This window comes from Sinohyriopsis cumingii, chromosome 6 (assembly GCF_028554795.1).
Source record: "Sinohyriopsis cumingii isolate HCF-2022 chromosome 6, ASM2855479v2, whole genome shotgun sequence".
Classification (NCBI taxonomy): Eukaryota; Metazoa; Mollusca; class Bivalvia; order Unionida; family Unionidae; genus Sinohyriopsis; species Sinohyriopsis cumingii.
The window spans coordinates 120431681-120458984 of NC_142966.1; the positions used below are offsets into that span (position 1 = coordinate 120431681).

General features: G+C 36.7%; 1 protein-coding gene across 1 annotated transcript in view; it reads left to right on the plus strand.

The window, feature by feature from the left end:
* LOC149797842 (E3 ubiquitin-protein ligase goliath-like) overlaps window positions 1-26920 on the plus strand; it is a 103363-nt gene extending 76443 nt beyond the window's left edge. The window contains exon 2 of the mRNA XM_089962864.1: window positions 26376-26920. Within this exon, the coding sequence (XP_089818990.1) occupies window positions 26376-26416 (41 nt within the window). The 3' untranslated portion in view covers window positions 26417-26920. The remainder of the gene's footprint in view (window positions 1-26375) is intronic.
* The last annotated feature ends 384 nt before the right edge of the window (window positions 26921-27304 follow it).

Consider the following 27304-nt stretch of genomic DNA (forward strand, 5'->3'; position numbering starts at 1 on the left):
TGGTTGTTTTACAATCACTCGTCAATACAACGTTGCTTCCTCTACTGAATTTGAGAAGTACAGCCTTCTAACTCGTAAAGGAGCCTATCCATACGAGTACATGTAGTGACTGAAAAAGTTTACTGAAACTCGTTTGCCACCCATTGAGGCATTCTATTCATCGTTATCTCGCGAAGGCATTTCATTCAACGACTACGCACGTGCAAACAATGTCTGGATAAAATATTTGGCGACTGTCACGATCAGTATTGAGAATATGTATCCAATCATGCAGAAACTAACCCGTATGCTGTTGGAAACGCAAGAAACGCGGCAGGAGATGCGCAACTCCCGCTGTAACGGGGAGCAGCGACCATTACAACCTTGGATTAGCACAACGTCAATGCCAACGTAAAATAAATTCATTATTATTTTCGTGCGCGATTCCTATCAGGCATGTATTTGGGTTTTGCAGAGACGTTCACAAAACTCTTTTCGGAGCCAAACACACACACAGTCCCATACTACCGAGAAGGCGACATCAGGCACTGACGGTAAAGTTGTGCTGTTTAAATTAGCATTATGGATACCTTCGGTGGCTGCAGAAACAAGTTTGATGTCATAGATGTGTTTTGGAGATAAATAACCAGTGTCATTGCACACTCTTACCACATGCTCGATAGAAGCCAACGTTGAGCAGTTATCATTTTAAAAAAGTACCCAACAAATTATCACGCACAAAGATATGTATTTATAGCGTTATGAACTATAACTCTGACGCGCGGTGGACTGTATGTGAAACAGATATTTGACAAGCTTTAAATGTCTTCAGTGTCTTCGCAATTAAACGATTATCAATAACCCCCCGAAGAAATTTTACCTGACGTCGAAAACAATCTTGTTGCACTTGCATATCACAAACTGTGGTAGTTCATGGACCGGGCTCAAAAGGTTAGCACAGGTTTGCAGATTCCCCAGCATAATGAAGTTACATTGTACTGGATTGATCACATTTCATTGGAACACCTACACCAGTACAGTCTGTGGTATTCCTGTAGTTTGATGTACAAGTGACTGACGTTCTCGCAGGCTGGTACATATGCATTTCTATAATTCACTGTAATAAGATGCTATTTTTGGAGGGCGCAGGTGGTCGAATGAATGTTATTGACGTGCCAGTGGAAACGCTGTAAGTGTTGTGGTTGTGGTAATTGAACAGCATAATTAAAAATAATATTTTTTAATGAAGTTAAACTTGGTCTTAACCCAAAGCAGTTTGCGAAAACAAAGAGCACACTACGAAACGATTGCGGGGTTAAATTGATACTTCCTCCGACAAAGTTAACTGTAATTGTCCTCTTGTGGTTGACCCGAACGCAGCTGGGCCAGCTTAATGTCGCCAAGAAATAGAGCAGCTCAGTGTCAGTAAAATTATCAAAGTCAACAGTGACATATAAAGAGGACTGGTCAAGTATTTCCTTTCCTTACAACCATTGCAGCGTTGTTAGCGGCTGGAGTAGGGACGTTAGGAATTGCAACGTGGGGACTTTGAAAATGGCGGATGGTGAAAAATTCTTCGATATATCGTCTCCTAAACGAATAAGAAAAGGTCTTCGACTACACCAAACAACGTTTATTTTACAAAAAAAAACACTCAGGTAAAGGTCTTTGACTAACCCTTATGGCTCGCAAGAGGACTCACGTCCATTAGCCTATCTTGATGCACTCGATTTGACAAAGTCAGTAAACCATTTCTGAGTTGTCTTTATGCTCTATAAACCTGCATTGATGATCCCACATACAAGGGAAACTGGAATCTTTAACCACCAGAGCGGATTTGATGAGATTACCAGTCGGGTTGTGCTGACATCGACCAGGGCGAGCTTGTGACTATCCAATATCAAGCTGGGAAACTTAAAACGTTTAACGTGGACGTTCGAAATGTTGTTATTTATATGATATTTTCATTTGAATCGTCCGCCATATTGGTTAAACTGATAACTTCTTTATTATGTGCCATTTAAGGACAGTGCTACCTTATTTGGAATTGTAAACATATGGTAGTAAATATGTTATGCGTTGAATAACATATCGTAGAATATCCAAATATGGCATGACAAGTCGTGCTATTGCGAGAATCTCGTGTTATCTGTCATCGTGGACAAGGTATAGTTTGTGTAAACATTCCAATAAAATGTACCTGATATAGGCTTAATAACTTTACCATTAGTACAACTTCTAACAAACACAACTCTGCTTAGGTAATAGCTTTAACTACATTCATGTGTTTGTCTTTGGCAGTAGTTATATTTGCTCCACTGTAAGAAATAGGTACCGACCGTAACCTCAACATGAGTGATGCTATGACATCGTAGTTATCTGGCTTGTTCAAATTAACGTTTATCGCTCCTGGAGAAATATTTCTCTCGTTAGCCCAGCGTAGGCGACGATAATCAACAGTTCATTTTCCTTTGATCGTGTCCAACATTTTGTGGGAAATATCCCTCTCACGCCCCTATGACTGCAAAGTTTTGACAGAATGCTGATAAACCATTAGGTTATGTGCCCCCACTCATTTACTATGGTATACAACTGTACCAGCGCGAGATTCATGACTGTTTTTCTAAACTAAAGCAGACTGCGGCTTATCATGCCCTTGTAATTGTTTCAAGTTTGAACAGAGTGCTGTTGCGTTGTAATAGGCTCCCCATCACGTGGAAATGCACCTACACCATCAGTAGGATCTGTGGTTCATGTATCAGCAGGGCGGTTTAACAGACCTTTTTTTCAGAAGAGTATATTTGTGAAATTAACCGTTCCTCCGAAAATGATACGCAAGCGTGAATAACACTAAAACGAGAAGAGGGTGAGCAGACCATTTTTAGGAGAGTCTATTTGTGAAACTAACCCTTCCTACAAAAATGAACAGACAAGCGTCAGTAACACTAAACAGAGTCTCTAACCGGGTTAGCGTCAATAGCGCTTGTCTAACAAATTGTTATGCCTCCTCTTTTACCGACCTATTGGTCGTCACTCTCTGTGTGTGCAAAAAAAAAAAAAGAAAAAAAAAAGAAAAAAAGCGGTTAGGTGGCAGGTCTCTCAACCAAAAGTAGTATCGAGACCTATGAGATATCGCGACTAAGGATCATGTAGATTTATCGTGATAAATCCATGAGGATTTGCTTGCGCTTTTGAGAAAAAGTTTTTAAACTTAATTATATCCATGTCCCCTGAAGACCAAGGCTGGTGGATGTTTCTTAGTGTGTGGATATCAACACCATTAAAGACAACCAGAAGAGTGCAGTTATCTCTGATCACTTTAGGCATTTGCGCATATCGATGAGTAACATATATAATATCGGTGTTTTTGTGTCTGCCACGGGAAAATATCCGAGTTGTATTTGTTTGTCTAGAATCACATCATCTTATACTACGAGATCGTTAAGACTACCATCAAGATCATCGACCAGCGGCACATCGTTGATGTCGGCGATAACATCAATAATATCATTACTGTCCTTGTCCAACCACTTTGCATTTTGGGTCAAATCTTTAAACACGTCATATTATCTCTGATCATCTATAGATGGTGCCACTAAATACAACTTATAACACTTGAGCCATCTCATTATCAAGTTAAGTAACAGTTGCGTCTTACCAGACCAAGATGGACCTATGATAATTGCTCTGATATAATTAGTTAGCGCTAGATGATGCTTGAATGGTTATTGATTTCGTGTCGCTGAGAAATCATTGATATCCATGATGCAGAAATATAATAAGTTTATGGATTTATATTGTGTTCGATGCAGAGCACCACCCCCCACCAGTGGATTATAAACAATAACAACGAGGAATAAAGCGCGTCCACCTACATGCAAGTGTGTGAAATGTGGTCCAGAAAATACAAATTTATCTCTCATGCAACATGCGTAGACATTGCTGCTTAAATATCACGGCAAGAAGCATCTTCCTGGATATAATTAGTGTGGTCCTGGAACCCGACATGTAATCCGACTTGACGAGAAAGATCAACCAAGACCTGGAGAGTATCCAATAAATGCGATTGTTCAAGCATGTCAATATATCGCGTATAAAAATCCAAATTTGCAGCAACGACATATTTCAGACGTGAAGTGGATTCACAATCTAAAGTCTGTAAAAAAAATATCTCTCAGAGAATCGCTTGCTAATTTTTTTATGAGATCTGCGATTAAAGGTAAACTAGTTCTAGGGGTCGGTAATTAATCATGGATAACTATTATATGGCCTCAAGTTTTTATAGCCCAAGAGTATATTGGAGGGGTAGAGCAGCGATTAGTAAACGTACTGATGCGTCAGTGTTGCACGTTCTATTGCTGAAGATTGGTTAGCACGACAGGCAATATGGCAAATGTTTCTACCACCTCCTCACAAATTCATTACGCACATGTTGATGTCAGCATTCCCAATGAAGTTCATCAAGCAGAAATTTTATTTTTACTACATGATACTATTAAAACTGGTAGACGTCAATCACGCACATACAGATACGCGTTGGCTGTCATTGACGTTGTAAGTAGATATAAAGAAGCAGAAGCACTATCAACGAAGACAGCATCTGAAGTTGCATCTGCTTTTGAACTAATTTATCAACGTCGCGGTCTGACGATGGTCACAGCTACTACAGGTTGATCCTGGCGAAGAATTTCTTGGTGTAGTAACATCGCTTATGCAACAACATAACATCAAAATTAGACGAGGACACACTGAGTTATATCTTGATCAGGAAATCATTGAGTGATTTAATCGAACACTTGCTGAACGATTTTTGGATATCAGTACGCGCAGGAAATATCACTGAATAAAATTCAGGCGGACAAGAGATCTCGTGAATGAGTTGCAAGACTACCAAGTGTGATAGCTGCGTTAAATAATGAAATTACTCGTGGAATTTCTATGAAACCCATCAGTGCACTCTCGAAGAAACATATACCAGTACAACGACATGGCTCTTTCTCAAAACAACCGGTACTAGATAACATGACTGTCAGATATTTATATAAACCTGATGAACTTGAAGGTGGTAAAAAAAGAGCAACTGATCCTATTTGGAGTGTAACCACACATATAATTGTCAGCGTGGTAAGATCCACAGGTAGACCTGCAATCTACAGATTAGATTCAACTGCTCCTCAACGTGGATTTGTACGTGAACAATTACAAGTAATTCCTAAATATATACAATTACCACCGCCTTCACTCTTGTGAAGGATTATTCACTAGAAGGGAGCCAGCGCATCTACGTCGATTACTTTCAAGACATGACAACATTACATTTTTGCGTGTATGATCGAAACTTCTATTAATTCTATCCACGGCAAATTGTTTTACGTCGCTAGGAGAATACTTCCACAACATTACTCTGTTGCAGCTTGCACAATGATTATTTTGTCGTTGTTTCAGCGTCATGATAAATTTAACATCAATATCGATTTTTTTATTATAATTTTGTCACCGCTGACAATTAGTCATTTTTTGTCTATCTGAGTATTGTCTACAATATCGCAGTTATCCTGAATAACTTTAGGAGTGATTCTTTGCAGCTGGAACATTCTTCTGACTCTCGACGCTACCAAATAAACTAGGTTCGACCATTCAATACGAATATCGACAGTCAAAATATATTATCCGAAATAGTTAATCCTTGTAACGAATGAATTGTTATTGCATATCCTAAAGTCCAGCACGATTGTCTGGAGATTAATGCTTTCTCAACAGCATCAATCGGAACTAACACAATGTCATATAATACAAGTTTTTGTTTAGATAATATTCCAGGAATTCAACATCAGTATTTTGCTAACTTCTGTCTGCTGGTCGATAACGTAATGGCGCAGGTAGATCAGAATTTTTTAATTTTTTTAACAGACATAATTGTTGTTGAAGTGATTCACGAACTATCTTCCGACTGGCAACTATCAAATCAGCAGCCCTCCACAAATGCCAAACATCACTCATCGCATCTCAAGCATTATTTCACATTTATATTTATCTGGTTGTATTCTGATTAACTTACTGAACTCCCTCTGCGTCGAATCAATGACAATATGATCATCAAGTATTTCCTCATAATAATATACAAATTCTTTCAGCCACTCATGCAGAGATGTTACAACAAAGTTAACAATGATCGCCGCACATGATAACAGCATTATTCCGAGTCAATAACCAATCGAGAAACTTTTTTAATACGTCAACGGATACCGCGAATATCTCATCCCAGATAATGATCCTTTGGACTACATTTCTCACCCATTCGTTCAGGTGTCCACGCATCTCCATTCTGTCGAACGAAACAGTGATACTTATGAGATTTGACACCTCTTTCTTTCATCTCTCTGGCGAGTCGATGAGTCGGAGTTAGTACAATCATGTCAATATTCAGAAATAATTCAATCGCGCATGTTGTTTTACTAGAACCACCAAGTCCGTTGGAAAAAAAAGGTTTGTGTCTGGCCACAGGATCATATCCCGATGGTGCTGATTATGGGTGCGACATTTGACTATTATGGCAGCATATCTCCCCAAATTTATAATCGGCTGAATTTAGAATAATTAAGTATTTTTTCATTTTGCACTCCATTCTCCCCTCGATATATCAGCCCCAATCTGTAATTCATTTAACAATCCTGCATTTTTTATATCGATATAAAGTGAGCTTGTGGCAACTCTGACCGCAATATCATGGAATCTATTTATCATCGATAATAAGTTTACTGAAACATACGTTAACATCGAAGAACTGAAATGAGCCAATTCTGGTAAATCTCCATCAATGTAGCTCACAGTCGTGCCTAATTTGGTTCCGTCCGATAAGTTAAAATTACTTTGACTAATAGACGTATATTTCCTTACTGTATCAACAATTATAATATCAAGCAAAGCATCGTCGATAATTAGGCTTGTACAATGTCGTTTGTGATCATATGAGCCTCCTTGTGCAAATTTACCAATTATTTTCTGCCAAGAACATTTGCAAGCTTAATTTCATAATCTACAAGATTATAAATAATATAATGCTCAAACATCACGTCGAGAACAGTCATCTCAACAATAGGAGGTGGTTTTGGTAACCAGACTTGTTTTGTGGGCGATATGATATTATTGCATCACTTATAGTTATCGATGTTATAACTCCTGCATCAAGCATATATCACAATATAATTATTGGAACCCAACCGTGCTCGTTAAAATGCACAATCGGATGAAGGTTTTCCGATGTAAACTCAAATGACTTAATACATGGGAATCCAGTTAAGTCGAAATCTGGCAAAGGTCCATTAATCGCAACTTGAGGCATCTCATGTGTTAAATGTCCAAATCGCTTAAAATATTCAGCACCATCTCTCGTTCCGAGAAGATTTTTTTTGGGGGGGTGGGTGGTAACATGCAGCCATATCAACTGAGATAACATCTCCACAACCGTATTTAGTATTCCACAATCTGTCGTATCCGTATTCGACACAACTGAGCTGTATATCTTCAAGAAATTCCGATCGACAAGGTTTCCATGAATTTTTCTCCCGAGCAAAGCGAGCAAGTAGCAACTGACGGAACGGTAAAACAATTACCAAATAATCGTTCAACATCATCGGCATATTTCAACGCAATCTTCACTATTTCGTCATGATGATATTCTGCACGATAAATTTCTCCATTAGGTCGTACAAACCGATCTTAATTTCCACATTAGGAAGTTTCAAACAACCAAATGATCAATTTTAGTGATATTTCTGATAAAATCCAAAATATAACCGTCAAAAAAACTTAACAGGTCTATTTCGTGGAAATAATGTTACGTCTAACTTCCACGCGTGCGCGTTATGATCAACAATATCTATAGGTGCTCCCTTTGATTTTTAGTTTGATTCGTACAAAATTTCGACAGTTAGAGATTTCACTCGTCTTGGAAATGTTAGTTCCTTTTCCAACTCAGCAACATCGCTGATTGCGGCTCCATTTTCTTTGATGCGCTCAGTTGATTCATTTATTTGTTTGCGTCTTATATCTGTTAAACCGTTACCCCGTATCACGTTTGTGAAATGTTCCATAATTCTTTCGGCATCAATTCAGGGTCGAAACTCTCACTGCTAAAAGATCATTAACGCCATGATTATCATTCAGCGGATATATTGCATAAACAACTGCCGTCACAGGGTATACTCGATCATAATATGGTTTGTCGATACCCGTCAGCATTCTTGGTTTGAAATTTTTACTTAACGTTACCATATCTCCAGTGCGGCGTGATTCACGAATAGGATCGCGTTTGTCATGGATGATCCATGTTGCGTCATCGTATGCCTCCACAATAAATTGTATTCTATAAAGGTATCTTTGTTCGTCTAGATAATCATTAATTGCACCTGCTCGCTGGTCATTCATTGAAACATAATTCGGGGATATATCGTCTTGTATAATTTTAAATGTGACCACACATGAGTCGCGCCATCGTTGCGAAACTCTCTCTTGGCTTCACGGATACGATTGCTTAAAGGTTTCTTCGTCAAATCAATATCAACAAGAGCTCGCCAATCAAGTCAAAGATTATTCTGTCAAGATCGAATCTAGCTGTAGAGGGTTTGATCGCAGATAATCTTGTAAATGTAAATTCTTTCATGTTATAATTAAGGAAATATATCTTTAATTTCCTATATACAATGATTCATGGAAATAATAGTTACATGAGTTTGATGATTGGATGTACAACACCTTGTAATAAGACTTGTGTAACGAATTTCTGTGGATACCACCTACCGAGTATGCGACGACCAAAGCCGTGTTTGAAGTGTTGCATCGGCGTCGGGGGAAAAGCGCAACTATGTGTGCAATGTGGAGGTAGAAAATACAAAGCCTTGAAACAGTATTTTTGATAAGTAAAATAACTTCATCGGCGTCAACGTTGAATCACCTATATAAAAATACGCTGTCGATTATTTCACTAGATTTTCATGCTAACGGCATCCTACATATTTTTTTTCTAGTAATGAAATGATAATTTAGACAAATAATATATTATTTATAAATGGAGGAAGGAGATAATGCCGATACATTTGTAACACATCCCATCATCAAGAATTATGAGGCATCACGAGTTTGTATCATCAGAAACTGTCGGTTTTGTCACTAATGTTGGTTATTTTATGTTCTGTGATGGGCAAAACCATTATCACAATCACAGATTTGTATATGAATGTTTTCATGGCCCGATCGAAAAATGTCTTGTGATTGATCATATTAACTGTCAAAAACTTGATAATTCTTTGAATAATCTTCAAGCTATTACATAAATTAAAAATTCTGCACGGGAAAATACTTGAAAATATAATAAACCTCCATGACCAGTTGAATCTGTAAATACACAAGCAAACGAATAAATAATATTTCCATGGACATATACAGCTACCAAACATTTTGATATTTGCTGGGATTCAGTACTGAATTTTCAAAGAATTACGACCAAAAAATCTTTCAGTATAACACTCTACGTGAAAGGAAATTGATACGGAAGCAACGCTTCCTAAGGATTAAAGAGTAGCCTCTCTTACAAGTTTATAACGCTGTGGATTATTGGGGGGGGGGGTCCTGTATTTTCGCAGTATTCTTTAAAACGTTGTCCTTGTCCCCTGGTGTAAAACACCAAGACTCTGTCAATTTTTTTTCACTCTTCACAAAGTTCTCAATGTATCTGACTGCTGCTTGGAACTCTATTGTTATGTTAAACAATTGGCCATGCCTTTTGGAATGCAATACCTTTTTGAATTATCAAGTGTTGGCAATTTTTGAAACTTATAATAATAAGAAGGTTTCGTGCCCGAGCGATTAGTGGTGTGGATTTTCATACTCAACGTGTTCAAAATGGCGTTCCAATCCCATGATTGACAAATTTGTCAACGGTTGCGATAAATCACATTTAATAAGTGGGGGCTCCAGCCTAAGCTTGAACCTCAACATAAAAATATATTGATAACGAAAAATTCAGGTACACTTTCCAACCATGTCAGCAACGTGGTGGGTGCTGATTTGACACTCTCCGGGGTTGAATATGGGGTGGGTGTGCAAACAATTCAAAGATGTCAGCATAAAACTGTTCATTGTAAAGCAGCGGGCATATCGAGAACGCAGATCATTTAGACATGAGGTGGTAGTTGTTCATAATGCTGTAAATAGCTTGAATTTGTATTTTTAAGAATACTGTAAACAGATTGAATTTGTATATGTGCTGTAGATAGTATGAATTTGTACATAATGCTGTAAATAGCTTGAATTTTTATATTTGCTGCTTGCGTTAAGACAGAATTAAGTATATGTATTGTGCTGTCCATACATTCAGACATAAATTCATAAATTAAGGAATGTAAATATATTTTAATTTTAAACATTTATATATCATATAATGAATGACGAAAATATTAATGCGATTATTTCTGCGTTTGAAAATTACATGACGACGATATAACACTTTCTGATCAACTTGATCCTGAAAAGACACAAATGATTTTGAAATATTACAAGAACAAAAATCTGAAAGAAAATACACACTAGCAGCCGAATACAAGTTTATTAAACTATTTGAACAGACAGTGACACAATGGCTAGCTTGTATATGTGATGATACGCAAGCAGACGATATCGTCCGACAATTAGTTTCATTGCACACACGATAGAAAAAATTAGATCAGAGCTGTCTCGCGAATACGTAACAAAAAAGATTGTGGATGCAAATGTAAGATAGTTGAAAAAAATGCATGATTGTGAACACCCTGACTTTCTCAAGGATGATTGTGAAAGTGAAAGTGAAAGTTAATCCCTGACAATTATCCAAAGGCAACTCCAGATAAGATCAAAAGAAATTGCAAAAAAATATACCTTCCTCCCGACTCTCAAAGTTATTATAATAACGAGTAAAGAAAATATAACTGCTTATTTTCGTTAATTGAATTAAAACTGATGATGATTATTCTAATTAGTCTAAAAATATAATAATGAGTAAAGGATTATGTGTAGGAAGAAATGTTAAAATCTTGGTATAAGGTATTGCAAAATTAATAATTTTTAATAAAATTAATTGATGAGATTAAAGAGATTACTAAGGAGGTTAAAGAGGAAATTAATAGCGAAGAGATAGAACGTGCATAAGAACCTGATGTTTGAGTTCGCGTTTGTTAATTGATCATACAAAAATAAATGTTGTAATACTTATTTTATTCGGATTCAGATTCTGATTCAAATTATATTTTTAATTTTTTTTTTCTGACTTAGATTCAGATTATAATATTTATTCTTATTTTATTTTGATCTAGATTATAATATTTTTTAAATTCAGATTCTGATTCAAATTATTATATTTATTCTTATGCAGATTGATTCAGATTCAAATTATAATAGTTATTTTTCTTCAGGTTCTGATTCGAATTTATTTATTTTTATTCTGCTTATAATCAAATTATAATATTCTTTTCTTCAGATTCTGATTCAGATTATAGAATTTTTGGGGGTTGGAAAAATCTTTTTTTGGTTGAGTAGTTACTCCGACGAATTTAACTCATGAAACTTGGACCAGTTTAATGCATGAATGTGCGTAATTTAGAATTTGATCTTTATCACATACAGCTGTAATAACATGTTCTTGTTGCAGCTCATTTAACTGTTCCTGCGTTAACAAAACTTTATGATCGCCATAATCATCAATAAGTGTATTAACATTCAACTTTTCTGTTTCATGTGATGAAGGCGAAGTGTCAATATTGTTTTGACGACATTTTCGAGTACCGTTTTGTTATATACAAAACTCTCATGTGTTGGTACATTATATGTTATCGCACATTATAATTTATTTTTTCATTATAGTTGTAAGGTTCCATGGGCTTTGGCATACCCGTGTGGGATTTTTTTTTTTTTTACTCCTTGACTAGGAACACACATACAAACTTATCGTCAAAGATGCATCTCGTAAATCTAGGAGGTATCCGCGCTGGTCAGTAAGTCTAAAATGTATCCATAAAATCAGCGGATTATGAGATCGCAGATACAGGTACTTATACAATTAAATATGCAGGTGGAACTTCAGGTGTAAATGAGTATAAGATATATGCTTGCTGTGCCCGCCTGAGTTTTTCAAGATCCACTTGATAACTTTCATCAATTGCATCACATACAATAATAATAATAATAATAATAATAATGAGGACTTTGTATAGCGCCTAATCTTTAGAAGCTCTATGCACTTTACAACATTAGACAACACCTATCAGATAAAAAATATATATAATGATATGATTGCAAACACAAGCACCATGACATTAGAAAACATGGACAAAACATGCTCAGAATATTTAAGGTAGGAAACATTATTAGGTCTTTAAGTTTGTTCTTGCAGTCGAGATAAGTGAGTTTTGAGAGCACTCTTGAATGTGATCACTGTGTCTTTGTGTCTAAGTTCAGTGGGCAATTCATTCCACGTTGCTGGGCCCTGGTATGCAAAAGAACGCTGTCCATATGATTTTGTTTTCATAGTGGGAATAATGAGTATACGATTGTCAGAAGAGGAGCGTAAGTATCTTGCTGGTGTGCACACATCGGTGAGGTCGGATAGGTATGTTGGACTAGAGTCCGACAGTGAAGCGTAGCACAGAGAACTAATTTTGTGCTTGATTCTGGATCGAATGGTCAGCCAGTGTAGGGTACAGAGCAGCTGTGTTTTGAACTTTTTGAAGTTTTTGGAGTAGATATTGAGATGAACCAGACAGAGCTGAGTTACAATAGTCCAATCTTGAAAGTACTAATGAACACACAAATGTTTTAGACGCATCAACTGAAAGATATTTGCGAATTGAGCTGATGCGTCTCAGCTCAAGATATGCAGCCTTGCATATGTTCATGACATGTTGGTGAAATGTGAGAGTACTGTCCAGAGTAACACCTAGGTTTCGTACTGATTGTGTGAATTTAATGTCGGTGTTGCTGATATTTATTGTTTGAGGTAAAGGATGTGAATGAGAAAGTCTTTCTGTTGTGATCAGAATGGCCTCAGTTTTGTCGTCATTCATCTGCAGCTTGTTACTTGTCATCCATGATTTCACATATGAAATGCACCTCTCTACACCTTGGATGGTAGCATGAACTTCATTTGGGTGAAATCAAGATTGACTGATATCGTTGATGTGACATTGACAACACCTGATTATATATGACGACCACCGCCGCCTCTATCATTGTCATTGTTATGTTGGAGAATACCTGGAAGTGGGGATATTTTTCTCCCTGCTCCAATAATTGGGGGATAGTATTCATCAATAATGTAATTGACGTTTTTCTTCAGCTGGTCGACGTTAAATCCGGGAAATTTAAACGTTGGCAGATCTGCTTCTATGATCGAATATTTGTTGACGAATTATTGTTTATGTGAGTATTTGATGCCATAATTTTCAGTAACTTCACCGCTGGGATGAACAGTCTCGAGGGCCGATGCAACTTAGTTCAGGACTTCAATTTGTTTGAATATTTTTTCTCTTTCTCCATCTGAAGGACAATGTCATTTATGTTCGCGATTAATTTCATTGAACACAAAATTTATATTATCGACGATATATGGCCTATAGGTGTACAGATTTAAAAAATATTGACAAGTACTATGTTCCACATTTTCTTGTATCAGGTACTCAGCCAGTTGTTAATATAAATAAAAGCGAACTCAAATTAAATATTTGGGTGGGATCTGTACCTTGTTTTAGAGCAAACAAATGCATTGCGTTTCAATGTCAATAACCACGATAGGCGACAATATGGTTGGAAATTACAGCTCCAGAGAGGCTTTACCTTATTAAACAATGTTGCTGGTCTCTCTCATGAAGACCTAAGCCATGTGCTTAATGTGCTATATATCAGTGTGGTGATATGAACTAATCTTACTCACTTATGACAGGTATACTGTATATGTCCTTATGAAATTTTTCTATCACCACCTGACAAATGGAGAGCGTCCAGAGTAATCCAACTCTCCCACCTTGTTCAATATACCAGGCTAGACCTGAAAAGGTATCACATGCTTCACTTACTCTTAGGGCACATCATCATGTAGGTAAATGAAGTTAAAATTTGTTAGATGTGGAGATTTCAAAATTATATAGATGTGGAGATTTCAAAATGACATCACGGGTTCTAGCAGAGGATCATATATTAAACTTGACATAGTGACACTCAGAAAGGTGAAGCAGTGGGCGTGTATTAAAGTGATTAATTCAGCCAAACAAATTTGAGGTTTCTAGAATGATATCTATCCATTTACGGACGTAAGAACGAATTAGGTACACCAAATTTCATAAACTGTGAGGCAATGTGGGGACAGAGAGGTTTGATCATTGGTGCAAGAATTAGTACATACCAGTATATAGGGAAGTTAAGTGGCAATGTATTAAGTTAAAATATATTACTATAAGTAACCTTATTCATAATGGAAATCACAATTTTGGATATTACAGGTAATACTAATAATAATAATAATAATGAGGACTTTGTATAGCGCCTAATCTTAAGAAGCCCTAACCGCTTTACAACATTAGACAACACCTATAAGATGAAAAAACATATAATGATATGATTACAAAAACAAACAACATGAAATTAGAAAACATAAAAAGTATGCTAAGAATATTTAAGGTAGGAAACATTATTAAGTCTAGTTTGTCCTTGCAGTCGAAATAAGTGAGTTTTGAGAGCACTCTTGAATGGGATCACTGTGTCTTTATGTCTAAGTTCAGTGGGCAATTCATTCCACGTTGCTAGGCCCTGGTATGCAAAAGAACGCTGTCCATATGATTTTGTTTTCATAGTGGGAATAATGAGTATACGATTGTCAGAAGAGGAGCGTAAGTATCTTGCTGGTGTGCACACATCGGTGAGGTCAGATAGGTATGTTGTACTAGAGTCCGACAGTGAAATGTACCACAGAGAACAAATTTTGTGTTTGATTCCGGATCGAATGTATAGCCAGTGTAGGGAACGGAACGGAGCAGCGGGGAGGTGTGCTCTGATCGTGGTACTCTAAGTATGATCCGAGCATCTGTGTTTTGAACTTTTTGAAGTTTCTGGAGCAGATATTGAGATGGACCAGACATAATTGAGTTACAATAATCCAGTCTTGAAAGTACTAATGAACACACAAGTGTTTTAGTAGCATCAACTGAAAGATATTTGCTAACTGGGCTGATGCATCTTAGCTCAAGATATGCAGCCATGCATTTGTTCATGACATGTTGGTGCAATGTGAGAATACTGTCCAGAGTAACACCTAGGTTTCGTACTGATTGTGTGAATTTAATGTTGGTGTTGCTGATATTTATTGTTTGAGATAAAGGATGTGAATGAGAAAGTCTTTGTGTTTTGATCAGAATGGCCTCAGTTTTATCAGCATTCATCTGAAGTTTGTTGCATGTCATCCATGATGTCACATCAGAAATGCACCTGTCTACACCTTGGATGGTAGCATCAACTTCATTTGGGTGGCTAGATTTGTATATTTGGGTGTCATCGGCGTACAATTGGTGAGACACTGGATAATGATCTATGGCACTTGAGAGCGACTGAGTGTATAGAATGAAGAGAACAGGTCCAAGAACAGACCCCTGTGGAACACCACAACATAGATCAACTGGGCTGGAATGTATTCCATTTGCAGATACAATTTGTGTCCTTTTCACCAAATAGGACTTGAACCATAGTAAGGCTGTATCATGAATGCCGAATACATGCTGAAGACGGTGAAGTAATATAACATGGTCTATTGTGTCAAATGCTGCAGACAAATCAAGGAGGGTGAGGACTGTAATCTTTCCGCTTTCCAACGCAGAGAGAATGTCATTAACTACTTTTAGAAAAGTAGTTTCAGTACTGTGGCAAGGGCGATATGCATACCGTACATTGCTATAAAGACTGTTTGAATTCAGATGAGATCCCAGCTGGGATAGAACAACCTTTTCTAAGATTTTTGATACGCATGGGAGATGAGAAACTGGTCGGTAGTTCTTTAAATCGTTATGGTCTAGTGTTGGTTTCTTCAGCTGAGGCTTTACAATGGCTATTTTTAAAAATGATGGGAATTCTCCGGATGAGAGAGAGGTATTAATAACATCAGTTAGTGAAGGCAATACTGGATCTAAGCACTCAAGCAGCAGTGATGTTGGAATTGGATCAAGTTCACAAGACGTTGTACACTCTTCATCACGATTGTACGTATGAAATCCATAGAGACAGGTTCAAATGCTGCTAATGGTTGCCGATCAAATTCTGTATCCCAACTGTATGGTGACGACGAGTCAATTGAAATTGTGGTGTCAAGCTTATCTCTAATGGTTTGTACTTTGTCACGGAAGAAATTTGCAAACATGTCCAGTAGGTCGACTGGATGAGAAGGTAGTTGGAAGTGGTGCAGATTTTTTCCTTGACATTAGATTGTTAGTAATCTCGAAGAGTTCTTTGCAGCTGGAACTTTCCATGGTTTTAGTAATGTAATAGGCTGTAGTGTAGTGGGCTGATTTCGCTGCATGGACTATATTTGTGACATTCTTCTTAGCGGCTTCATAGATTTGCTTATGAATAGTGAGTCTGATGGAAAGCCAAAGCCTCCCAGCTTTACGGCGGTCTCGTTTAGCAGTGCGAAGCTGGTCTCTAACACTGCTATACCATGGAGAACACTTTTGAATTGATTATCTGCGCTTGGTAGCTGGTGCATGTTTGTCGAGCAATGAACGCAGGCAGTTATCGAGTTGTTCTGCTGTAGGAGGTAAGCAAGTTGTTAGGTTTGCTTGGATGTCATACATTAGTTTGGTTCTATTTATCATACGGAGGTTTCTCTTAGTAACAGATAAAGGTCGAGGGTTAGGGACTGATACGTCAAGATGGCATATAATGCAGAGGTGATCTGCTGCAAGGTCATGGGATACCAGGGAGGACCTTGAATGTTATCATCAGGTCTATGAAGAATCCAGTCTAAGATGTGACCAAATTATGGGTGGGTTGGTTAACTGACTGTTTGAGGTTGAAAACATTAATGGAATCTATGAGTTTTGATGTGTTTGGGTTTCTGGGAGAGTCAAAGTGAAAGTTGAAATCTCCAAGAATAATCAGGTTGCCACCTATCGAATTTCCATACTCCATGAGATTCAGAAACTGCTCCAAAAAGAGAGATTGAGCCAGCTTGTTTTTTTCTACTAGGAGAAGGGCGGTTTAAGCAGAAAAAAATGGACTGACATTTGCTCCAGTGTGAGTGTGGTTTGGACTAGTTCAAAGGATGTGTGGTCGAAATTGAATGTTGTGGTGTGGTTAAGACGTTTAATCATAGAGTTCTTTGTCATGACAGCAATTCCATCTCTGCGAGAGTTACGGGTGAACGACTTGATGGAGTAACCAGTGGTGTTATATCCGCATACTTGGGCTCATCGCTTGATGTTTTAAGCCATGTTTCTGTCAGGAAAAAGACGTCAATATTCTGGTCGTTAATAAAATTAACTATTTCTGTGCGCTTTTCCGGTGGTCCTACTGACTGAGCATTGAATAATGCAATACGCAGAGGTATCTCTTGGATAGTTGACACAAAGGTTGACGAATTAATAGGGATTTGAATTAGGTTATCTAAATTAACGGTCGAATTTTTTAAAGTTATTGAGCCGAAATAAGGGAGATAACTGGAATTCTTCCTGTTCTACGCCGGCCAGCTTTGAAAAAAACGTTTCTTTTTTCGCTTCTGTTTACATTTAGGTAATGATGAATGTAGTCCCAGTTCGGTTAGTCTAGAAGGCAATGTAGTGTGGAGAGCCAAGCAGTGATCATTTAAAGCAATTAATGAGGGTCCATCATATCATAAACGGGTTGACTTGCGAGTATCACGTGATGGCGGTTTGTTCAAAAACAGTGGAGCAAGATAGCTGAGAAAAAGTCAAATTGTTCTCATTTCCAAAACAAGGAGATGAATAAACACATACGAATTGAACAGCCAATAAATAATGAACACAATAACATAGATGAAGACAGGCAACAAGCAAAAATATCATGAAAACGGCACTAAAAAACGTAACAGCTGTTTCAAGCCGGTTAAGCGATAGCGGCCATCTTGTTTTCCTATAATACAGCAAAATGTGTGCATCACAGATCAACTGTAGATACCATTATATCCTATATCATCCACTAAAGGTGAAATTCTGATCCCCGACACTTGTACTGAACCAGAAGTAGCAATGTGTGACCCCGTAATTGTGACCCGAGTCTTCGTGTCCATGAAAAGAGAAGTCCAACAGTCACGTGATATAACCAGTGAACCACTTTCCAATGTTGTTTAGACAACATTCGAAAACGTTAAATGAAAGTTGTGTAATGTTTGTATTAAAAAGTACATATATTTCTCTAAATATTTGTTACGAGTACGAAGACCAGAAACTTGTCATAGGAGCTTGGAGAAAGCTATATTCATCAATCATAGAGCACTTATGAACGCGGTAGTCACATGATACCAACTACAACATCGTTGACAAAAGCAAACGTTTGAACTCTTTGATAATTAACTTTCTTTATTTCATTACTTCTTAACGTAAACCAAATATTTGTTTTAATTGTAAGTTAAACAAGGCAGAATTCTTTATAAAAGCTACGTTTTTGCGAAACGTAAATTTGCCCATGCTTAATGGCGAACTTCCACTGCCAAATCTACAGTTTTTTAAGGTGACTAGTTAACCACGTTGTCAAGCTTTTCGGTGTCTGATTTAAGTAAATCATGCATTTAGTCCCCTCAATCCAATAATACATCAATAGATATGATCGGAGAACTTTTGAAATTTTAAATCTTAGCACTCGACGAGGTTTCAACAATCAATGAAACACCTGCATTTGTAATTTTTAATTTTGTTCTTGAAGTTTGTAATGGGAAAAAATGACGAAAACATTCGGTTTCAAATGGATCAAGAATTTATTTATTTTGCTGTTAATGATGTCACGTGGATTAGTCATTGTGATTTTGATGAAATGATTATAACATAACGACAATCACGGTTTTGAGGACAATTCAAAAGGACTATTATTTACTTCCGAACAGCAGAGGGTGAACAGACCTTTTGCTGAAACGTCATTTTTGAAAAATAAAGCTTCCTACGAAAATGAAAAATATAAGCGTAATAACGCCAAACTAAAACCTTTAACTAACCGAGAGTTTCTCTAATTGGGTTAGTTTATTTTGTTACTTTATTTTTGTCGTTTGTGGGTTTTTAAAAAATTGGTATGTGTGTTTTGTTTACCCACCGGACGTTTCAATGAGGTCGCACCCTCTCTGCTGCTATAATTTAATCATTATTATATAAATAATAGCACCAGCTATGGAGTCTTATAAAGCTACATTAGCTCGAGAGAGAGATTAGAAGCAATCAAAAAGTTTTTGCCTGTTCGTGATTCTCTTCGACAAAAACTTCAAGAACGTCAACAATCACAAGTTTAATATGCAGAAGGTACATAAAATTATTTAAACCTATTACGAAGGTTACTGATAGAGTTGCAGAAGCTACTGAAGGCATTCTTCCAACAGTAAGACAAACTGCTGAGCAAACTGAAAAGACAGCAAAAAGAACTAAACTAACAAAATCGATTTTAAGAAACCTTCCAGCTGGAATAGCTACCGCTCAACCTCCCCCCATGGAGGAAGAAATACTTAAAGGTATTGGCAAAGTTCGTACCGAAGTAGCCGATGTAAAAAGAGGACTTGCATCTAAACTTGAAGTAAGGAAAGAAAATATTGGACTGATGAAAAAATTTTAAAGAAGGTGTTATTGAAGATCTTAAAGATGTTAAAAAGGAAGATTTACCTCATGCTACACTTGATCGTTATTTTCAAAAGTCTGGAGTTTTAAAACCTAAATATGTTAAAATAATGCTGATAGTTATTTTAAATAGAAATATCGTGTGTATTATGATAAACCTCAGGTTAGAAGTAATGATGAAGTTCATAATAAATATGTTAAAGAAATACATAAACCTTGGGAGTTATGGCTTCAACAACAAGAACCACAGTCTCCCCAGCAAGAACCTTCCTATCAACTTCCTTCACCGCTGTAAGAACCTTCCTATCAACGTCCTCCACCGCAGCAACAAATATAACTACAAAAACAAAAAGCACAATCTCCTTCACGAATTCCTCGACCACAAAAATAAAAACTTCGACCTTCTCAACAACAATTACCAGAACTAACTGATGTTAGGAATAAATTTACGGCTGGAGGTATTAACCTTATCACAAATTTGCCACGTGAAAAAGCAGCAGATATTGCCGCACGTGGACATCGTCAAATAGGAAAATAAATTCTGAATATCTTATTCATTGGAATAATGATGATGATTGGATTACGGATGTTTATTTCATATATAGTAATAGACCTGCAGAAGACGATGACCCGTATTTCGTGATTTTAAACGTGATGTAGAACTAAAAAAGAGACAATAAGAATAATAATTTCATGACTTATTTAGCACAGGCGCTACAGGAATAGGTTTTTACTCGACCACACCAGGAGGAAGTGGTCCAGGAATTTGTCCTAACAGTGTTCTTACCGATGTTAATCGCTTAGAAGTTTTGATCGGAGGAAGACGCGCAGGAAATAATTCTTCTGAAATTATTAATGAAATATCTGATATTTGACGCGGAGATTATTTACGTGCGGTGTTATGGATTGTAACATGTATGTCTCTCTTACTAATTAAATTGCCGATGATTACTACAGCGACTAAAACAACTAATTAATCAGCGTGTAATTTAAAAATGATTATACACAATGCTTAACGTGGGCCTGTACTTGTCACAGTAGTAAATTTACAATTGCCAACATACAACTTGATTTACTGAGATGGATTTGGTGATGTTGTTCAAGTTTTTTTTTAAAAGAATGGCTCCAAAAGCAGTACCGTTTGCAAAACAATTAGGAATGAAGGCTATTGATGCTATTCGCGATAAAGGTATTAGATCTGTTGGTAATATTGCTAGTAAGGCTTCTTCATCGATCAAATAAAGATGAGCTCGATTAGTGCGAAGAAAACCACAGCCAGTAAAAATACCCAGCACTGAAGTTATAGCTGCAAAAATCAGTAAAATGATAAATCAAGCTGCAAATAAAAAAAAAAACTAGCAGAGTTGGCTGATATACCCCTGTCGGAAAAAGAATAAAAATATAACGGCAAGTTTTATGGCAGGAAGTGGTCTTCGTGTTAGACGATAACAATTTTAATAAAATGTTCAAACGTGAATCCGATCTAGCATTTGACATGGATGCGCCAGTTCTCAAAGATTAATCTATACGCGACTATCAATATTATTCTTATGACACACGACAACCAGATCAGCATGGTCGAATCGAATTAGAAGTTCAAGATACAAACAGATATTTCTTACCTGCTGAAGAATTTATTGAAGTCAAAGGGGAAGTTTTGAAAGTTGATAATACAGAATATATTGCCAATGATAGAATTAGTTTCGTTAATAGCGGCATCATGGCGTTGTTTGACAGTGCTACATACATGATTGATGGAAAAAATATTGAAAATAATCAAAAAGACTTCGATGTTTCTACAGCAATAATAGGTCTAGCAATATATTCTGATGATTACAACAAGATCAGCTCGCCCCTCAATGATGTTTGCTAAAGACATTTTTGACTTTCCTGACAACAGACAGTATAATATAGGGCGACCAAGAAACACTGCCAACACCGCTGATGTTGATTCACAACATGTAGTGATCAACGTTAATGCACGCTCCAAATGAGGTTTTACAACACGTCGATGAATGTTAAGATGTAATAGAAAATTGTCATGTGTAATTCCTCTGTCACATTTTTGGGGATTTTGCAGAAATGTTGGGAAAGTTATTTATGGAGCCAATCATACAGTTGTACATGTAAGAAAGGCTACTAACGATGATGCTATCTAGCGAGAAGGTGTTGGCGTTGATCCTGGTAAAGTATTACTAACAAAACTTTCGTTGTAGATGCCGGTAAAGACTCCAACGGTTTCCGAAGAACAAAAATTACTCTCTTTTATGGAACAAGGTGGTTAATCATTATTATCATGGCTAACAACAACTACAGACGACCAAAAGACGCGGCCAACACCGGCGATATTGATTCACAACATGTAATGATCAACGTTAACACACGCTTCAACTTAGGTTTTACAACACGTCGATCATTGTTAGGAGGTAATAGAAGATTTTCATGCGTAATCCCACTGTCACATTTTTGGGGATTTTGCAGACAGTGTTCAAAGTACCGTTAATGGTTTATTTACGGGGCATATAGCATCTCAGCAAGGTGTTTCTGCGCCAATGCATATTTTCATTGCTTTTCAAAATAATGAACGAGTAAACTCGCAAGAAGAAAGTCCAATGATATTTGACAAACTTGGGGTTTCTGAAGTTTCACTGAGGATAAATGGACATCAAGAACCAGTTGAATAGATATTATTCAATTTTGAATTAAATCATGTAGCACGTGCATATCATCGGTTAATCACATTTATGGGACGTGATCAAAATATAGATGCTGGTTTGCAAATATCACAACTAGATTTTACAAATCTATATCCGATTTATTACTTTTCGCTGGAACATCTTGATGTATCTAGATAATCAGTCGTTGATATTCACTTTTGAGCTCGAGTAACTAGAGACACACGAGCTGTTCCTAATTATAGAGCAGTTGCTGTTATACTCAGGGACAAATCAATGTTACTTGAAGGTGTTGGTGGACGAATGAGAGTTAATGATGCTTCAGTAGAAAACATGTAATTAAATCACTCACGATATGTATAATGTCATATCATCATGTTAACGTTACTCTGACTCCTGGTCAGATTAAAAACTTCAATCAAGTTAAGCAACGAATTGCGGTTTAAGAATATCATTAAAAAAAGATCAAATCACAGGTGGTCAAAATAAATTATCGTTAAATGAACGTCAGTGTAAACATTTCATTAGCGCCAAACAATCAAAAACAGGCGTTAAACTCAATCTTTCTGCAGGCGCTATTAAACATTCATTTAAAACATGCGGTATAATTCCATTTCTTGCAACTCTACCAGCGTTAATAGCTGCTGCAGCTCCAGCTGTAGCCAAAGCAGCTGCACTTGGCGCAATTGGAACTGGCGCTGAAATAGTATACAAGAAAGCAACAGGAAAAGGGTTTTAAAAAGAGGAAGAGGCCTGAGACTTCCAGGAACTCCTCATCGATACGGAATAGTTCTGAGACTTCCTGGAACACTTCGTCAATCCGTCCAATGTCAAATTATGATTTAGTTGGTTTAACTAATAACCAGAAAATAATAAAATGTAGAGGAGTTTTTATGCGTGATCAGTTACCAGAACAACCAAATAATATCGAAACAGAAAGCATTAATCTTGATAATAATTATGTTCCCGGTACTCAATGGGTTGCATACGGATTTGGTCTGCGCGGTTCTATTTATTTTTATTCATATGGACTTCATCCGCCAGTAGAATGTTTAAAATACGCCAAAAACATTCTATTTTCGTATTCATCATTGCCAACACAAACACCAACTGATCCGCCAATTTGTGGTCGTGAAGTACTTAATGTACTCAAAGCTATATCTTCATCAACATTACCACCTCATAAAGTCGTGCACGATTATACAAATAGCCGTTAAGCGTTTTAAACAGATCTAAAATTATAATCTTTGATATATACGGAAAATCTTCTTCCATCAAAGACAAGAACAAAAAGATGATATTGATTTGTCAAATTACGCGACTAAACATGAGCTTGCCGATATTATGAACCTCTCTGGAGTTGACCGAGATGAAGTGGATGAATACGGTGTTTTAAAGTCGAGTAATGTCAAATGGAATAACATAATTTGTAGAGTTCTCGGTTCTACTGAGGATAACACTCCAGTATTTATTGACAGTGGTAGCATCAGAGATTCAAGTATATCAATCGCGACTATTAGAAATGAAATTGCAAAAAGTGTTGCTAATGTTTACGATCTACCGGTGATATAATGACAGCTGAACTCAGCATGAGTGCAAATAAAATAATTGTTTTAAGAGATCCAACATCTGATGAAGATAGTGCAACAAAAATTATATGTAGGCAATAATTATAATACAGTAGATTCTAAATTAACCATTATGTTTTCAAATCTTCATAGAAACTTTCTAAGACTCAATATAATCGCAGATGATTTCTTTGGAAGTCCGTTGGCTGCCGAGGTAAAACTCACTGAAATTAATACGAAACTGGGCGATATTAAAACAACTATGTCAGACATTGAAACGATTAATAAACGATTAGATGTTATCAGAGATCCTACATCATTTCCAGAGTTAATCACGATAGCGCAGAGTAATATCGATGCTATTAGAAAAAGACTATAAGATGTTATAAGTGGAATTCCTGATATCGTTAAAAAAATTAATCTGATTAAATTCATCAAAGTGGTACATACAGTAGCGTCTGACCAATCATTATGTTCACCACTCTATAAAACCATTAAACATCGCGCTGAGGTTACCGGTATGTACAGGCTTTCAGTACTTGGTGTTGTAACGTTTATAATATCACCACGATTTCACGGTGTTATCCACTGTCTCCGTCAGATGGATCTCCTGGATCTATGTTAGTGATGTTAGATCAAAACGACGAGGAAACATTTACTGTGGAACCCGAAGGAAAAAAAAATTGGCTTGATTTATTATTGGTGTCTTGAATTGGTAGCTAAATTCCCACCTACTTAAAATATAATGAGCTTTCCGATTAACGTTCACCGTTTTAGATACAATCAAGCACGTGAATCGCAAACAAAATTAAAAAATATCTTTGACGAGTATAAGTAAAAGTAAAACAATATCGCAAACGTGTCGTTGTCATTGAGATAATTATTCATTCAGCGTCTGCTGTTATTCCTGGATCCGGTGTATTATTATCAGCAATAACACCATCGGTAGTGATGGTACCAGCAGTTGTAACAATTTGTGTTTCAGGCTGCGACAACAATTGCCGGTATTCTTAATATCATTGCAAAAAGATATGTACATGCATAAACACAAAATTACATGATTATATAATAAAATTACATACAGTGACGTTAGCATATTCCAAATTATCCTCGTTATTATCAACAAGTCTTAGTGTTGGAAAAATATCAGATTTTGAGTTCACGGAGATCATTAAAATCTACAAAGAACCAATGACTGTAATAGAATCCGCTCCTGATTTAAAAAATCGGGATTTAAATAATGGCAACTCCGAACGAATTACTTCGAACAATTGTACCGAACACAGCTCCAACAAAAACAACAATGATATCAGTAAGCTCAACTAATCCAGAATTTAATGTTAATTTTCCAACTACTATTTCTGTAAAAGAGATAGCGCTGGCACAATTATGAGTATACCATAATTGGCCAAATATTAGATCAAAATCATTCGGTGGATTACCAGCAAATAATTTGCTTGTATTTGCAAATAAAAATAAAGATGATGGAACTCCCGATTGGCAGGTTGTTGGAATATCACCAGGCAATTATCAAATTGAACAAATCAATGATGAGAATCCAAAATAGCTATGACAGTTCACGAACCAACTTTATCATCTGCAATTGAACTATATTTGTCACGGAATAAGGCAAGAAAATAATTTGGGTTTGCATTAAACGATGACAATGTATATTTGATTTTTGCCGAAGCGTACAGCGTTAACAAGAGTAGCTAGTTTTAGTACCTTGACATATAGTTACTAAATGAGTACATCTCGCTCGTAGTGTGATGCCCACGTTTCTCGACATGCACGGGTACTTCACCATGGGTCTTGAACGTCTTGTTATTTTTTATAGTATAAATAGTAAGGTTTTATTGCAAGCGGTACATTATGGCTTGGATCCTGTTACGGAGTGTCAGTTTGGAACCATAAAACTACAGCCATACGGGTAAGTGACAACTGTTAAATAATTTTGATTCCCTTGTATATTTATGCTTTTCAGTGTGTTCGTGACATACTTATTTTTATTATTATCGTAAATTTGATAAAGCTTCGATAGATAATATAACCACGTTTAACAGACAATTCACTGTTAGAATTTATTCCTTTTCACGTGTAGGACTGAGTGGAAAGTCACACGTAGAGTGCGGGTTTAATGTATTATTTTTTTCGTTTGTATAAACCATTAGTTAGGGACATTGATATAATGTACTGGACCATAGGCATTTGTAGAGTGGATAGGTATTCATTTAATGTAATGTATTCGAGTATTTTGAGTATTTTGTTTGATAGCGTATTTCGTATTATACGATACCAGTTTCATCTATTTGTAGCTGAAACTGGTGGAGGGGGAAGTGTAGGTGAACCAGACTGAAACGGGTGGGAGGTGTTGTTGCGCCAGACTGAAACTGGTGGAAGGCGTTGTTGCGCCAGACGGAAATAGGTGGGAGGCGTTGTTGCGCCTAACTGAAACTGGAGATTCAATAGTTGAGCCAGACTAAACTGGAGAGTGGAGTTGAACCCGTATGAATCTGGGACGTTGAACCAAAGTGGAACTGTGATGTTTTGTTCGTTCAAAGTGGGAAGTTGCACCAGAGTGCACCCGGCGTGGGTCGGAACTGACATTTTGTTTTGTCATTTTTATATAGTATATCGGTTATATGAGCCGACGTCATCATTATCATTGGGATTTCAGCATTGTGTCGTCATCATCTTAATCCTCGTCATTATCATTATATACATATATACAGATATTTCTTTCTTTTGTGAATGTGTGTGTGTGTAGGGTGCGTGCGAGAGTAGGATATTATATAGATTGTTTTATTTATTGTTTCGTGCCATCATCTCGTCATACAATACACACACGTCTCATCATTCACACACATTGTGTTTGTGTTATTCATTCACTCCAAAGCCCGCTCGGTTTCAATTCTATTACAATATTCTCCAGATTATGTTGTAGATATTTAGCAATCGTCAATTAGAAATGTTTTAGGTTGGCCTGAAATAGCGCTAGAATATAAACAACCACCAGAACCAAGGTTAAATGAATTTTTTAGAGATGAAAAAAGATTTATGATAATTCCACAATATCAAGATGGATATTCATGGCGTCATTATAATGCAGATGATCGTATTAAACTTTCTGTTGGTAGAATAGTTCCTAAAACACCGTTTCAAATAATCGATTTTGATAGAACATATTGTTGATGAAAAAGATTTCAGATCATTGGCTGATGAAATTAAAACTGAACTTATAACT